This window comes from Syzygium oleosum, unplaced genomic scaffold, assembly GCF_021117445.2.
Source record: "Syzygium oleosum isolate NSW1041296 unplaced genomic scaffold, Sole_v2.1 Sole_v2.23, whole genome shotgun sequence".
NCBI classification, from domain to species: Eukaryota; Viridiplantae; Streptophyta; class Magnoliopsida; order Myrtales; family Myrtaceae; genus Syzygium; species Syzygium oleosum.
The window spans coordinates 3169788-3186545 of record NW_026607507.1 but is presented as its reverse complement, the minus strand read 5'-3'; the positions used below and the strand labels follow the sequence as shown (position 1 = coordinate 3186545).

Here is a 16758-nt window from a genome sequence, read left to right as displayed (position 1 = left end):
ATGAGAGGAGAGGAGAGGAGGGTTTGAAGGTTTTGCTGCTTGTTGACACTATTGAAGTAACAAATAAATAAAAAAATCAACTAGTAGATACTCTGCTTGATATATTATCCTCATGCTAATTTGTAAAAGATTCTGCAATAAACACCCTTCTATAGATATGTGCTTTTTGATTTGTTATTTCAATAGACATTTATATATAAATCTGTGCTCTCCAACTTGACGCCCATCTCTTCGACCATCCCATGGAACTGGGACTAGCTGCACGCCTCCGACAAACCTTCGATGTTTTTCACATCGCCACTAAGGAGCATTCTAGAATCCAAACAGTCTGCCATGTGAGTATTACAATTTCTTTAGTGTGATTTTTTGGGGCTCTTATGTATTTTCTTTTATGTCTTCAGCCAATTCGAACGCCAGTATGCCGAAGCATCACTAGCTGCGGCTCGGAATAATCAGAACGAGGTGATCGATTTGATCAGGATGCATGAAGTCTTAGTTCTGAATACGCTGGAGGAAACAAAGGCATTCAGTTTACTGCGGGAATACTTTAACGATCGTGGTATCCTCGACCAAGTGGAAATCAACCACCTCATCAGCCGCAAAAACGTGCCGGAGGATGCGGTAATTGCTGGTAGGGGCCGGGTTCACGCAGGACAACCAGAGCTTCTTCCACTTCCCGGCCTAGTTATTTGCAAAAAAAGATCCCAATTTTCTGCAAACACCATGCAATTTCTTGACATTGCACTTATTTATTCACAAATGTAGGTCGTTTTCTTCTCCCTAGTCGAAACTCAGGACTTGGCGATGCAGCCGCTTAAATTTAATGAACTGAGACATATTTCCAGCAAGCTATGCAGTTTTTTTTGTCCATGTAAATATTTTTTCTGGCTTTTACTGTCTCTCGCCCCTACCCCAATAACCCCCCCTGTGCCACGGTATTGTAGTGCGAGTCTCTGCAGTTGAAAAGCTTTATTCTGCTAAAGGTAAAGGTCAGATAAGACATCCTAATGTAAGCAGTAAGAGTTAAAAAAAATTTCGGTCTTGTATTGAAAATAATATTGGAGCATAAATGAAAATTAATTCTTTCCCCACACTTTCTCTAGCTCGTGAGATCTGTTAAGAACAACAATAATTTCAAATTGGTGAATAATTTACGGTCTAGCCATATCTTCTTATAGATTAATTGTTGAAGCTGAATAAAGATAAATGGATGAAAAATTGGATAAAGATAGAATTTCGAACTACTGTTACTAAATCACTCTGGTTGTATCACCTCAAGCAAGACGCAAGTTTCCTTGAAATTTAATTCATGGTGTTGCACTCACCGAGAGCATTTGCGAAATCGAAAACAGAAAGATGCATAAATTTGAAAAAACCAATAAAAAGGGTTTTCTTAATGAAAAGGGGTTAGCACAGTAAGAAAAATGAAGGATGAGTGAGTAGGCCTTGTGTTCAGGACACTTGGCCGTTGATGCTTGGTGTAATTTTTCGTTATATGTAGTTAAGAAATTTCACACAAATTTTCATATCTCGCCTGCGCATCGCCAACGTTGTTTCCATGTCCGCACTATAGATAAGATAAATAAGTTGATCATTTATGCTTTGAATTACCCATTGAGATAAGTGATAAGATGAAGAGATTCCATACTAATCAATTCAAATCAAAAAGTGAGATATATATTGAGTGTGATCATATATTCTACTTCAGCAAGTTCTAGATCTCAATCATTTTGAAAAAGCTACTTGATATGATTCATATAAGTTATCTATTATTCAAAGTTCACGTCTATTGATAAGGTCATCCACAGAATTTTAGTAACACAAAAGGGACTTTTGGCCATCTTGTCGTGGGATCGGAAGTCGCAACTAGTCTTTTGTAGTTTTGAGAGCAACCATTTTCGAGCATCGAGAGGGACAAGCAAGCGAAAACCCAACGTGCCACAACGGAGACTTTCGTCACGATCAACGAACATGCAACACCATTGATTTGCATGCATCGATATCGACAACCGGCCAGTCGTCCTCTATTAAATAACAGGTTTGGGCGACTAATGCTCCTTGCTCATCTACTTGTCACAGTCGTCCTCTGCCTTTGTACACAAAAGGGACAATGACATGTTCCTTGGCTAACCGAAGATATGTAGTTCTTGCCGGGGCAAAATCTAAATCCAGGGCTTTCTTAACAAGGATTACACGGTTCAGAAAACGGCGTCATCACATAGTTCAATTTTGCCTAGCTCACTCTGTGTATATATGAGTGTTGGGATTGGATCTGTGGTACCACTAATTGATTGACCGACATGAAGTTCTTTACTATGTTCATAATGTAGTAGCGTGTGAATAATCTTATCATCTCATCACCTCATAGTCGATAGGTATTTGGAGAGACCGTACGGAATTGCGTGGTGGCATTTAAAGCTCGGATAGTCAACTATGCATGGAGCTGTCAACTCAGACTTAGAGAAAACTTGCATGCTATTGACCCCGAAAAGGTAGCTGATCTGTAGGTTAGTGTTTTCTTGAGAAATGAAAATGGATGAGATCAAATCAGATATTATATTTTCAGTTAGTAGTTGTGCTGCAAAAGTGCAGAATGGGATGACATGGGCCTCATGTTATTCACTTTTTTGTTAAAGAACCAGTTCAGGATGGTCAAGAGTTGGCAAGAAATGGGTTTCATAATCCATGAGTAGTTGAAAACGAGGCCTTCAAAGTGGTTTCGTTGTATCTACCACCCAACTAACGCAAATATTATATTTACTGAAGTGAAACTATTGATTAACCCAAACCAAATTGTACCTGCTACTTCTTCTATACATAAACACCACCTGCGAACTGTTTTATACTGGTGCAACTGGCACCCGAATCATTATCTTGTAAACCAAGCTTGATACTTGAATTGACTCAATTGGCTTCTGTGCTCCCTCTGCAGATAGTTGCTTTCCGGTTAATATTGTGCTTAGAGATGGATATTGGCTCAACCAATATCGATAGCAGATGGAGAATTTGCACTCTAGCTAGCTTTCTTGGAGTAGTCTTGTTAGTTCTTCTCCTCAAGCAGGGCCACGACTCCGTAGATCTGTCGAGCCCACGGAGCTCTGCAGTGTTGGTCGCAACCTCAATAGACCTATTTCCATCACCTACCAATCAATCGTCTAATTCACTCAGCTTCAAGGAAAGCAGGGAGCTGGAGCACGAGGAACAAAAAGGGTGTGACATATTTGATGGAAAATGGATTTACGATCCGAAAGCGAGCCCTCTTTACAACGGAGCTCAGTGTCCCTTTCTAAGCAACCAGGTGAGTTGTCAAAAAAACGGTAGACCCGACTCTCAGTATGAGAGATGGAGTTGGGAAGGGAACCGATGTGCTATTCCCAGGTAAGCCGTGACATCTTTTAAATTCCTTTGCATGACATAAAATTTTAGCACAGGTAGCAAAGTAGTTTGAATTCAGCTTGTACAAGTGACGAACTTAACCAATGACCGTGCACTTTTCATGTCGATTACCAAGTAACTTTTGAATTTTGACTAGGAGAGTATATTATCATATTTTGTGCAATGACCTCTTAATGAAAGAGTAGAGATGTTCATTTTCAGGTTCAATGGAACAGATATGTTAGAGAGCCTAAGAGGGAAGAGAGTGATCATAGTTGGGGACTCACTTAACAGGAATCAGTGGGAATCACTTGCTTGTCTTCTTTACTCATCCATTGCCTCATCTGATGCCCATGTTGAGGTCAGAGATGGCATGTACAAGGTCTTTCGCACAAAGGTTAGTAAAATAGTTGACCTACACTCACCGCGAATATCTCTTAGATAGTTCTCAATGTTACGAGTCTTTTGAGAATTATTGTACGGTTTGGTGATGCAAAGCAACGGGTAATGTTGCAGAACTACAATTGCTCCGTCGAATTCTATTGGAGCCCGTTTCTAGTTCAACTAGAGGTGGACCATGCAAATGGTACCAGCGTTCTCAATCTTGACAAGATCTGTGCCTCAGCCAAGAAATGGAAAGGTGCCAATATCATGATCTTCAACACCGGTCATTGGTGGAAGCATCAGGGGAAATTCAACACGTACGAATCGAACTTCATTCTGTTTTCAGTTTTATCTTAACTGTTTAAAATTATAATGGAAACTAGTTCAATGCACAAGTATAATCACTTTCATATTATAAGGCCTTTAAACAAGGCCTCGAACCATATGTTAAGACTAATAGTCATCTTGATTACTCGACTAATTACAGTTGACTGCCTATCTTTACTTAAGAGTTTGGACATCAGCCTCAATTACTATTTCGCAGTTGGAACTTTGTCCAGTACAAGGAAGAGCTATTTCAGAACATGGAGACAGAGCTAGCATTCGAGATAGCCATGAAGACTTGGGCGGCTTGGATCGATAAGAACGTCAATGGAACAAACACAAAAGTCTATTTTCGGAGTATATCGCCAGAACACCAAGGGAAGCAATGGTGTCACAACCAAACCCAGCCTATCATGGATAATTCGTACCAACAAACATTTCCACACATCATAAGAGAAATCACAGAGAGAACCATCGAGAGAACGAGAATTCCGGTAACTTACCTGAACATCACAATGCTGTCAGAGTATAGGAGAGATGCTCATCCGACAGTGTACACGAGCAGGGGAGGAAAGTTATTGACAGCGGCAGAGAAAAGACATCCAGAAGTTCACGCTGACTGCAGCCATTGGTGTCTCCCTGGACTGCCTGATACATGGAATCGGCTTCTGTATGCATCCTTGGTTTTAGACAGCACCAGAGGCAGCTCTAGTTCTTCACATTTGGCCGTCTAACTAATGTGGATGAATCACTCTATTCCTTTTTTTCCAATTCTATTTTCTTAGGCCTTAGGAAGAGGAACTAGAAGACGGGTATCAGTTGACATTACTAGAAATAACGATAGTCCCAACAAAGGGAATGTAATCTAACCATCTAAGGGATCGAGGTATGTTACATCTCTGTGCCGACACAAGCTGTAATTTAGACACCTGACTTTGTTGCCTTGCAAACACGCTTATGTGTTGCGCATGCTTCCAATGTATTTTGCGAAGGAAGTAAAACGAACACTCTTGCGAGCACCATCTGCATGACAAGTTAATACCAAACTAACAGGAACACTCTGTTTGCCCCCATGAGAAGTACATCGAATTTCCTTCTCCATAGACCATTCTATCTTCATATGCCCAGCTCAGACGCGACCCCACCAACGACATATTTTACCAGAGGAGCGTCTTCGACTTTACTCCTCAGGGCTACCAATCTAGGAGAGACAAAAGGAAAATAAAATGTACATAAATGAAGCAAATCTGATGAGAGGATGAATGGGATCACTTGGGTCACCTCCATATAGCTCATATGCATAAACTAAGCCTTGCCCGGCATGATAGAGATTTATACACTAATAAGTCAATTATCCTCTTTATGATAACACGTAGAGTAACTTTAAATTTTGTAGCAGGAGAAGATTTAGCCTGCCAATATAGACATCAGAGATTTTTAGATCGCCTTCAACAAGAATGGAGGCTGCACTAGCTATAGATATCTAATATGTACAGGATTATTAACATGCTCAGAGCAGCTCCCACTCAGGTTCGGAATAATCATGAGCTTGTGTTTTCTCCTCTTCCTCTAAGTTGAGAGTTGGCCTGGACCTTCTTCTGCAATCTTTACTGGGTTCTGCGTCACCTCCATGCCACATAGCAAGTTGCTCATACTCGAGTATCCTTGATGACTTCTTTTTTGAAGAAAAGGCATCTCGAACTTTTTTCTGATGGAAGTGTCCATTAAGGAAGATTCAAGCACTAAGGGAAATAAGTCGAACAAGATTACACACGGAAGGGAGAGAATACCTTATAAGATCGGTGTTTGCCTTCCCTCTGAGCAACAAAATGAATTTCATCATTATTCACGACGATGCAAGATTCCTCAAGTTTAGCCTCATCGATTTGATCGATGGTTGCGGCATCTTGTTCAGTGTCAAAATCACCTTTGGCTGTATTCATATTCGAGCCATTTGAACATCCTACAATATTTAGTTGTGTAATTCTTATGCTTCAAAACAAAGTTAAGCACCATTTAAAGTAGTCACACACAGCAAATGATCATCAGGACTGTCCTATTTTTGAGCAGGTAAATGTAGATTAAAGGGAATTGCATACTTTAAGTCCAAATCATCTACTCTAAGCAAAAGAAAACCGCTGCATGGAACACAGGTGGCAGTGACATATATACCACATATACGCACGCACGTACACAAACAAGTGCACACGCGCGCGCATACTCACATTCTTACAGCATCCTTGGACTTACTACCAGGACTTGATGACCCTAAACATGTGTGTACGTGTGTTTGAGTGCACGTGCACGCACTTATGCTACCAGTCTTGTTTCTTGCTACTATGCTCAAATAACTTTTCTTCTCATCATCTTTCTTGCCCATTCGAGATCAATTTACGAGGAAAATCATCTGGCCAAAACATGAGTGTGACTTCATTACAGCAACAAAATGGCTAGAGCTTCCAATATTAGTCATAGGAGAAAGAACAAGGGACTGGTGGACCTCAAAGAACAATGTAACCATTAAATGAGGTTTAAGACACCGAAACGCAAAAAGGGTTCATCTAGTTTAGTGGAGATGCTTAGATTGGTGTCTTTACAACCCAGTCAGCACAACACACTATGGGTTGACACTAAACATAGCATCTTTCTCCAAGAAATCCTTGCCAATCATCAATATAGGTGATGTAGAAGTCCTGAATGCAACTAAACTCATTAACTAATACCTGGAAGAGGGAACACGTATCTGCTACAGATATTTTCACTCATGGTAGAGGAATTCACAGAATCTGCCTCGGTATCTGAGAAATTGACTGAAGCATAAACATAACAGTGGAGAGAGGTAAGTCTAATGTGTGACAATCATAATTCGTTTATTTAGAGTGGAAAAGAACGAAAAATTACCATATGACTTGACCAATGGAACACCAGAAGACGAGGGAGTTTTAGTCTCCCTTTCACAGGTTGCCACAGATTGATCCGATACAAGTTTGCTTAATGGTGGGGCATTACCCAAAGATTCTGGTGCACACCTACTTCTTCCTTCAGTATCATTGATATGATTTTCCATGGTGTCACCCTTGTTAATTTCAACAGGAGCGGAGCTAGCGATTGTGGTTTGATCATGGGCTGATTCATCATTTTTGGTCAAGAAACCTATAAACTCTAGCTCATCTGGAGCAATAACCTTTGAAGTCTCAGCAGATGGCATACCATTTATACCAGAGTTCTCATTGACAGTGATAGCTGAATCAGGCACAGATTTATCATCAATACTTCCTGAATGTAGGTCAGGAGAAGCTTTTCGCAGGGCAGAAACCTGTAAAGGTGTTTGACAAGTATTATCTGCACAAGAAGTTCCCCGAAAACACGGTGCATGTCGCACATCTTTCTTCACATCACCAAGTAATTTTGAATCCTCATTCAGTTGATAGATAGCCTTTGCTGGTTCCCTTTTCCGACATACTTTTGCCTTCTTGCATACCTGGACATCATTGCACTTTACTACAGAAAATTCAGGGGCTGTCACTTTGTCAGGGTCAACACATGACGGAGGAAGCATATCATCCACGACTTCCGAGTAGAACTTCTTAACACTGGCACCAACAGTCTGGACTTGATTCTCAACAAATTTAACTGTGTCCTGTCCACAGAAAAAATCAAATGGATATATAACACATGCAAATGGAGTTCATTTACAGATTTAGGATCAGAGAGTAAAACTAAAACAGTTCATTCAACCATTGAAGATACGGACAGATATCAGGTACACCAATAAACCTGACAAGGAGAACAGCTAAAAATGGTATCATCAACAGCAGAAAGAAGAAAGCTGCGGTCACATGCACTACAGAAAGACAGAATGTCAATCACAGTGATATAGATATCTGAATTAATAATGCGAGATTGCAGAAGTGGATCCAGCAACCGCCCTCCTCTTTACAGTCCCTCAACAGTTCACGATGGTCATAGCTAGGTCAATACATAAACAAGTACACCTTCGCTCAAGAATTAATATGTACCTGGTACATGATTTCTTCCACCTCCAAGCACATAGCTTCAAACTTCTGGTATATGTTTCCAACCCATGTTATGCCTTTTACATCCATAGTTTAATTGCAAGAGATTTGGCCTAACTAAGGTTCTGATAAGTACTTCACCCACTCTCCTCTAAGTTGAGGCAGTTATAATTCCTTCAGCATCTGCTCTGAATGAAATTTGTCAACACAAGAGAAAATTCAGAAATGCTCAAATGAAAATTAAAATGCAACATAGACCCAATTCGATAACCATATCATCCAAATTAAGGGCCTGAAGGCATCAAAGAGTGCAACAAAGCGGAGATGCCATGAAGATATACGCATATTGGGACGAAGTAAACATGAACATGAGCAACGTATCGAACTAGAAACTAGCAACCGATTGCCGCATGTTTAACAAACCAATCATCTGAAGAGAACAGCTTAAATGGAAAATATCATAATCTCATCCAAAGTTTAACAATTAGATGTCACCCCTAAGATGCTAGATTGTCCATGAAAACCCAGTACTCTTTGCAGATTCAAGTTAACCATAGCTGCAATATGATTTTTTCCCACCATCTCTTAGACCCTCTACTTCTACTGACAAGAACCGGGACAAAAGCATTTTAATTAAAACATCTCAAACGTATATGAAGCATCGTTTTTATCAGAAACCATTGTTCCGGAAACTGCAAAAACGCCATCCTACCAAACAGACATTTAAGCAAATTAGATTATCCATCAAGTCATGGACTACCTATAAGATAAAAGAAATTATGCAGGATAGAAGGCCTTGTTCTTATTGCAAATTCTGTATAAGGATTCAGCTCAGTGAACAAAGATAATGAGGACCCCATTCTCATCAACCATATGAATTTGTGATTAACAAGCATATCATGAAGACATATCTCTAGATGGCTTAATAATGCCAGACAGAAACCATGTTTCAGGAGTTCCATGTCAAAGATGTATCCTAAGTGGAGCAACCTAAGTTTGACAGGTGTAATTCTTCAATTTCAACTAAGTTATTGTTTGAATGACAGTATCTAGATGTACATATGAAACTCGCATTCTGTAAAGGAAAAATATGGTTCCAAGCTTCGGATAAGAATTTGATGTCCAAGCATTATAGCTGCTTCCGACAAGAAAAAATTAACAAGAATATGTTGTTATAGCATACATAAAAGTTTCTGAACAATCCCAGCTCTGTTTGTTCGCGTAATTGTCAAATTACAGTAAATTGCTCGCCAGATGGACACGGTATGAAATTGATAGTTAGCCACCAAAGTATGCACCATATTTATCTACCCTTTCTTGCTATAGACTCGAAACTTCAGCAGTCCAAAGCCAGCTCCTCACTAATCATTAACAATTAACAATTAACAATTCACAATAATCGTTGTAGAGAATAAACGAAAATTCAAAAAAGGAGAGGTATCAAAACAATTGGTCCATGAAGTATATTACCCGAAGCTGCAACAGAGGAAAATCGGTCTCGACTAAGTATTACATCAAATATTTGAAAAAAAAAAACTACCAGAACCTCCATACAACAAGAAAAAGCAATTATTTTCGCAGGGCATCAAAACCAAGTTACCCATAACATCATCAAGCTAAGCGACACCAAGACGTATCAGTAAAATTCAATCCGTCAACCAGCTCCAAATCAGAAAAAGCAAAGTTTTTTCGGAGCAGTAACTCCCCGTATTCAGCCACCACAGACTTCAATTCAATCATCAGAACAAGTGCTCGGCATGATCATCCAGACGACGATGAAAAAGAGGAAGAAACATGCATATGCCCAGCAAGTCGCGATTGAAATCGAATCACCGAAGGTTGAAGACTTACGTGCTGCGCGAGACAAAGAAAACCCAGAAGCGAGAAGCTCCAGAAATTTGGTATTTCGCTGCAAAAACCCAGCTTGAGTTTTCGCTTTTACAGCACACAAGCATTGAACCAAAGTCCGAACGAAGGGAAAACGCAGGGAGGAAGAGAGAAAGGGAGGCGTGCGGACACAGTTCTTTAGGTTTATTTGGGGGCTATTGACTGACACGTGGCATCGTCGTGATATAAAACATTGGTCGGGATCTTCAGTTAGGCTTGTTCTCCTTTTCTTATTTTTTCTTAATTGAACTTTTTCATATGATTATCATATGCTTTTAGTTTTATGTAAGTGTACCCGTTAACAAAATCCTTCTTAAAATTATAAAGCAAAAGTTAAAGATAATTGGTTCTCAGAGGATCGGTTCTCGATCTAGAACTAAGAACTAATCTTATGACTTTTCGAATCAAAAACCGGACTGGTTGGTTCGGAAACCGCCGGAAGCTTCACAAGATTGTTCTTCTAATATTGCCATTGCCAAAGCCGAGGACAATCTAGAGCCAGTACGACGAGGATACCTGCAAAATAAATGGCAACAATAACAATCATTCTAAATATGTCAAATATAGCAATAGAAGCATTATAATCTAACATTAAGAATAAAAATCTTTTTTAAAAATATGTCGATGATTAAATTTTTACAATAGGCATCGATCGTTGTAATGTACTACGAAGCGAATCGAATGCATCGAATACTAATCCAGTTAGTGCAATAAACCATATAGACAAAATAAGAAATTCGAGTAGCTCGAGCATGAACTCAACTCCAAATCATATGAGTCGATCTCGAATTGCATCAAGCTAAGATCGAGTTGCGAACCCAAAATAGCTCAACTCAGCTTTGCTCCTACTTTATAAGCTCTCATATATAGTACAACGATATGTTATAAATTAAGATCCACAATTTTCTTGGTAATCGAAATCAATTAAGCGTGATTGCATAATGCACACATAAAGTTGATGTGACTCGCTATGGACTCGGATAAATTATTTTGCACCCATCATAAATTTAGGTATGGTAAGCTTATAAATTCAATCATACAATAAAATTGATCTCTGGAGCCCATGCAAGTCCATTAATCAAGCAACCAAAATACACCTTTGCTCTTAAGTTTGTTAAAAACATACTTTTTGTGATACTTGTAAAAGTCTAACATTAACTACTTATGTTAGAATTGTCCAATAAAATAGCAATATTTTACTCAATCCTCGAAAGCAAATCGCTTCCGTTCAATTAAAAAAGTACACGAACTTTCATTCTAATTCAACACATTCGTACCCATCGAATCGTAAATACTGAAAACCAATTATCCACAAATCTAGTTTCATTTGCTTTTTTATCACCCCTAATTGCACGAGCTGAAGGCTTTCCATAGGGTGTAAACATAAAGTTGGCATTACATCCTATATTCGATATTTCAAAGACATGACATGATTAATTTGTAATTGATTTACTAGTGTAAAAACAAAAACATCAACTTTAGAAAAATTGAAGGGTCGCGGTCCTATCAATCGCAACATTTCCTTCGTGGTCTCAGTGTCTTGGACACGTTGACGAGATCAATGAATTGAGATTGAAGACAAGGCATTTGCTGTAGAAGCGCACCAGAGTCAGTATACCAAATCCCTCAAGGTCAACGTCAAATCGAGCGCTCGTAGGAATTGGCAAGAAAGGCAGAACCCCTGATCGCGATAGGCCCACAGCAAAAGAAGTGGCATTGAAAAAAAAAAAGCCCAGTGTAGCGTTTCGAGTTACTTGAAGGTGGTGATCAAATGAATTGGTCAAATAATAATAAAGGAGGAAAGATTGTCTTCCAAAGTCAGAGAACAGATATTCCTTCCTAAAAGAATATGTAAGTGGCAGGAATAGATAGAGTGGATGCACCGTACGTCAAGTAAGACGTCCTTTGCTTGGATCAAGCTAACATGGCGAACAAATAACTTGTGCAAGCTTCTCAAGTCCCCTTTGTGCGTATGGAGATGGTAGAGACACGAAGGTGGCTTCATTTGTGAGTGGCTTTCTTTGTGCTTCCAATCAGGAAAAGGGGAAGGCGACACTATGTATAGATTGTGCAGATCAACTTACCAAAATGCTTCTGCTTTAAGATTGAACGACCCGTAAGAACACACACAAAAAGAGGCAGAGAGAGAGAGCTGTGGCGATAAAAGCACTTCCAAGGACCTTTACTATTTTTACCAAATGAATGAAATTGCAGCACAGTCGACATAAACTTGAAGATTGCAAACCTTCTTGGTCAACTTATATGAAGAAAATGGCATAAAATGTTCAGTTGATTCGGTGTACATCACCCTGCAATGCGGTAATCCCGTGCACTGGGACACCCCTATACATTGCCATCTCAAGTCCTTTTCACCCAGCTGTTTGAAAATCTCCAAAATCATCATCCGGCAGTTCTTGCGCACTCTGGTCATCGTTAGAATTTGATTGCCCTAACTCTTCTTTATTTGAGCTGAGAGCCTTATGTTCAGGGAGTTGCCGAGGAGATGAATGCGGAGGCACATCTGCTGTAGACTCAGGAACAGAAGTAGCAGGTGAAAGCGGCGCCGGGGGAGGTGGGGGTGGTCTGAGGCATACCACGGGCTCTTCCTTGTTGGTCTTCTCCTCCAAAGACAAATTGTTCAGACTTTGCTCCAAATGTTTCGATTTGAAACTACCGCTGCTTTTCTGTCAAGATTAGAGGGCAAATGCAATCAGCTGATGAATGAGCACAGATCAATTCAGTTTAAATTTTGGATCAATAGATAGATGCCAGATATCTCACGTTCTTTAATTGGAGTTTAAGAGTCTCCCCTTCTTTCAAACTGTAATCAACTGAAGAATTGTGCTGGTAATGCTGTTCCATCTCTTCTGCAGTTTTCTTTTTGTCCAAATATCTTCACAAATCAGCATAAACATTTGTAAGATTCGGCCAATAGATTTCATCATTTTAGACAAAACATTATTCCAAAATCTCACAGAAAAGACAACATATGACGGTAAGGAGTTAATATTCAGATTCTGTAAAGATAGTTGAGAACTGGGAAGTACTTCAAGTGGTCATGCAAGGCCGCTTGGAAATCGTAAGCCTCTGTTCTTTCTCGAAATCCAATGCCAATGAAAGCATGCCGTGTACGACCACCTGCATAGCTTTAAGCTGATCAGCATAATAGTTTGTCTAAGGGGGGAAAGGTAGTGAATAGACGCTCCTTCAATCTGCTTGCAATGTCTATCAAAAACCAGCCTTGTCTTGCCTCAGAGTTGCTCCTCAAGGAACTTGGAACTTGTAAATTGTCACTACCATTAACAACCTTTGCCCTCTTTTCAGAACAATAAATAATGCAGCATGTTTATCAACAAATGGCAAACTCACCAATATTTTCTTCTATACGAAGAACAAAATATCTGCAAAGCAAGAACGTTCAAATAAATCCCATGAAACCTTGACATTGAAAAGAAAAAGAACCTTAATGGAAAAATCAGTAAAAGAAATCAGATTTGACATTATCCGTTCTCCAGTATGTCTTGTAACAATCCATTAATATTCATGCCCAAGTATAGTCAAATTTGTTTAGCAAAAAGGGTATTCAACCTGCTGCTGTCAATTACAGGTTCCACTGGATGCGGCTCTCCATTTCTCAAGAATGCCCGAGCGTACAAGTCACCTATTTTAAATAGGCGAACCAAAGTTGGAAGAAAACCAATATAAGACATGAAGGGACACATCTAATAGCAGCTCGACATTTATGCTAACCAGTAGTCTTGTCTTCAAGTATGATAATGCATTCTTCTCCCTTGCTGATTACTTTCAATGCTCCCTCCCAAGCCCACTTGTTCACATTCCATTCATCAGCCCTAGATATTTTAAGTGGCATGCTTAATCAATCTGGATGGGTGGGAAGACATAAGAAAACAACAATGCCAACGAGTCTAAAAACACCAACCATTCTCCTATGGGAATGAGTATCAAACTTATATTGCAAAAAAACAACACAAAACCTAATGTCACGAACTATCAATAGTTGTCGTCCTCGTATTCATGCATATGAGATGAGTGGCAGCAACATGTCCTCATTTCTGGAAAAATCTCAAAAACCACACCACATGGTTTCTGCATTGGACAAGTCGTGATTTAACTTTTCTGCTTCCGACAATTTGCAGCAACCATTGTCCTTTTGCAACCAAATATGCTTGGTTTACTATAGTTAAGAAAACTCATGATATTATAAGTTAGAAGTCCACAAAACATTCACTCTTGTGTCCTTCCAGAACTCATATCTAACAAAAAGTTACATGGGTGCCGTAAACTTTAACACTAAGTTGGTAGGGATTCTGCATCTGCCATCTTCGAGATAGTTGCAACTTGCAGAGATAGTTTTTAATAGATTTTTCATTGCTTCACCAGTTCAACTGACAAGTTGACTGAAGTAGTCCTGATTAAGATTCCAACAATTAACACTTTTGTCAGTTCACATCACATAAAATTCTGGTCACGACTGCAGGCTTACTATCTACTTTTCCCTGTGCTGCAAAACAAAAACTGCAGCAGTATTTTTTTCCTTGATCGGTCAAGTTTTAGCACCTGTAAGAAGCTGCACTTTTCCTTGGCGGTATCTGCAAAAATTACACAGAAATTTAGCACAGCATACATGAAGAAAAGCCCTTTTACAATATTGACAGCTCCAAAATAACTTAAAGAGCACAAAACTGATCAAAAAAAAAAAATGCTCTGCTATCATCTGAAACTGCAATCCAGGTGAATTTCATTCTCTAGAAAGCGATCCTATATTTCGCCAATGTGTTAACCACAGTTTCTATCTTCCCCAATAAAATCAACTCTCCATTCAATAAAGCCCCATAATTCTGCCCAACATCCAACATAATCTTCCATACACAAGATCGGACACAAAAATAAAGTGTCAGTTAAAAAAAAGCCCCCCTCGTGTTTTAAGTCGACGCGAGGCTGATTAGCATGGAATTAACCTTTGCTTGTTAAGGGAAATTTATCTGCCAATTCTAATGTTTGCAAGCCAATCATCAAGAGTGACATGAACAAAACAATAATACACATCACGAATGGCGAAATCATCGAATAATATCTCAATACTGATCCTTTAAGTTCTATGCCAGTATCAATTACGCCGTATCTTGATGCAATTCAAATCGAGCAGGAGCAAGAATCTACAAAGCCAAGCAAAACACAAGAGGGTTCGAAAATTGGCATGCAACCCAGCAACCAATTACACAATACGATGGATTAAACGGGGAAAAGGAATGACCCTTTTCCCGATGATCAACGCGTACCAAATAGACGTAGCACTCGGAGACTTGGAACAGGACCAGCTCGACAGCCTCTGCTTCGTCGGTGTCCTCCGAGCTCTGCTGATCCTTTGATCTCGACTCCTCCTCCTTCTCCATAGAGAGCGTGGGATTGATGCTCAGATCGGGAAGACGAAGTGCTCTTCTGCAGGGGAGGTTAACTTTCAGTTGAAGCTGATTGCCGGAAGAAAACCCAAACGCTCCAGAATTTGGTTGGCAATTGGTGAACGGCCCGGATTGTCGTTTCAGGGGTTTTTGTTTTGATTGAAGATCGTGGGATAAACAAAATTTTTTTTTTTGTGGGGAATTGAAATTGCAAAGGGGAAAGTCCTAAATTATTTTAAAAGCTACAATAATATTACATGACTGATGAATTAAGCCTTCGATCCTAGATATTTGAAAAGGTGCATTAATATTGTACGGACGATGGATTAAGCTTCTAATCTGTGGTTTAGCTCGAGATTAGTGACTTGCAACTCACTTGAAAGTTCGAAATATGGGTAAGTCTCTATCTTTCGGACCAGCAATTCAATCATCGTGTTTGTTTGGTAACCTGTCAAGCAATACCCGATTCTATTCTTTTGTTCTTCGGAACAAAAAAAAAAAAATAGAAATCCGTTTAGTAAATTTTTTGTTCCCAAGTTGTTACTAGAATCAGTTTTGAAAAAGAATCAAGAATCAGAAATAGAAAATAAATTTTTTTCTTCTTCTTCTTCTTGGTTGGTCTTCTTCATTTTTCCGGGCTTGTGGCCGGTGAGGGCGTTGCGGCCTTGCCGCCTGGGCGAGGGTCGCCCGTGACGCCCTCGCCGACCCTGGCTTGTGGCTAGTCGCCTGGCCAAGGGCCAAGGAAAGGGAAGAAAAAAAAAAAAAGAAAACAAAGGAAAAAAAAGAAAAAGAAATATTAAAAATTTTAAAATATTATTAATAAAAAGAAATTTTGTGCAGTTACCAAATACATTTATGTTCTTTTTTTATTTCAGAAATATAAATGTTGGGTAGTTATTAAATACCTTTAAATGCTTAGAAATTGTTTCCAAGAATGGAATGAAAAAAAATTATTTATGAGTAGAAATTATTTCTTGGAACAAAAATAGTTACCATACGCACCCTAATCAAAACTAAGAAAGCGTGCTTATCTGTTAGAATTTAAGACGTTATACTATACTAAGTTCGAGGATTTACGAAAGTACAAAACGTTGACCTACATGTCAACGCGAAATTTTTCAAGTATAATATAATCCTCAACATGATTTTCCTTTCTGTGAGAAAGATATCCAAATCGGAGGGTGTTTTCGAAAATTTGCCATCTATCTAAAGACGTTGGATGTGATCGGGAAGGCTAAAAGAAAAGAGCGACCTGAAGGGAGGAACTAATGCCGGCGTCGTCTATGGATTCACCTTCTCCAAAGAGGCTCCGCTCTGATTCTGAAGCCGAATCTGCCGACGAGGTAAAGTTT

At 39.3% G+C, this 16758-nt stretch overlaps 3 protein-coding genes across 5 annotated transcripts; 1 reads left to right on the top strand and 2 right to left on the bottom strand.

The window, feature by feature from the left end:
- The first annotated feature begins 242 nt into the window (after positions 1–242).
- On the top strand, positions 243–4817 carry LOC115682786 (protein trichome birefringence-like 42). The gene is made up of 6 exons (XM_030607121.2): positions 243–335; positions 418–621; positions 2933–3378; positions 3598–3772; positions 3892–4076; positions 4304–4817. Exons 1-6 carry the CDS (start codon positions 243–245, stop codon positions 4815–4817), a joined length of 1617 nt encoding a protein of 538 aa, XP_030462981.2.
- A 563-nt stretch (positions 4818–5380) lies between these two features.
- LOC115682765 (uncharacterized) lies at positions 5381–10111 on the bottom strand. 3 transcript variants are annotated; one of them, XM_030607095.2, is made up of 6 exons: positions 9951–10111; positions 8103–8287; positions 6985–7723; positions 6807–6893; positions 5874–6046; positions 5381–5791 (listed from the first exon to the last, which is right to left on the bottom strand). In XM_030607095.2, exons 2-6 carry the CDS (start codon positions 8187–8189, stop codon positions 5594–5596), a joined length of 1284 nt encoding a protein of 427 aa, XP_030462955.1. In that variant the 5' UTR covers positions 8190–8287; positions 9951–10111; the 3' UTR covers positions 5381–5593. The 3 variants fall into 3 exon arrangements, with proteins under 3 accessions (XP_030462955.1, XP_030462956.1, XP_056158249.1); XM_030607096.2 differs by having other exon boundaries at positions 8103–8282; XM_056302274.1 differs by lacking the exon at positions 9951–10111 and adding an exon at positions 9700–9851.
- A 2030-nt stretch (positions 10112–12141) lies between these two features.
- Positions 12142–15555, bottom strand: LOC115682805 (uncharacterized protein At1g03900). The gene is made up of 8 exons (XM_030607142.2): positions 15287–15555; positions 14565–14596; positions 13737–13837; positions 13575–13647; positions 13356–13387; positions 13034–13124; positions 12768–12879; positions 12142–12670 (listed from the first exon to the last, which is right to left on the bottom strand). The coding sequence occupies exons 1-8, from the start codon at positions 15398–15400 to the stop codon at positions 12356–12358; spliced, it is 870 nt and encodes a 289-aa protein (XP_030463002.1). The 5' UTR covers positions 15401–15555; the 3' UTR covers positions 12142–12355.
- Positions 15556–16758: the final 1203 nt, after the last annotated feature.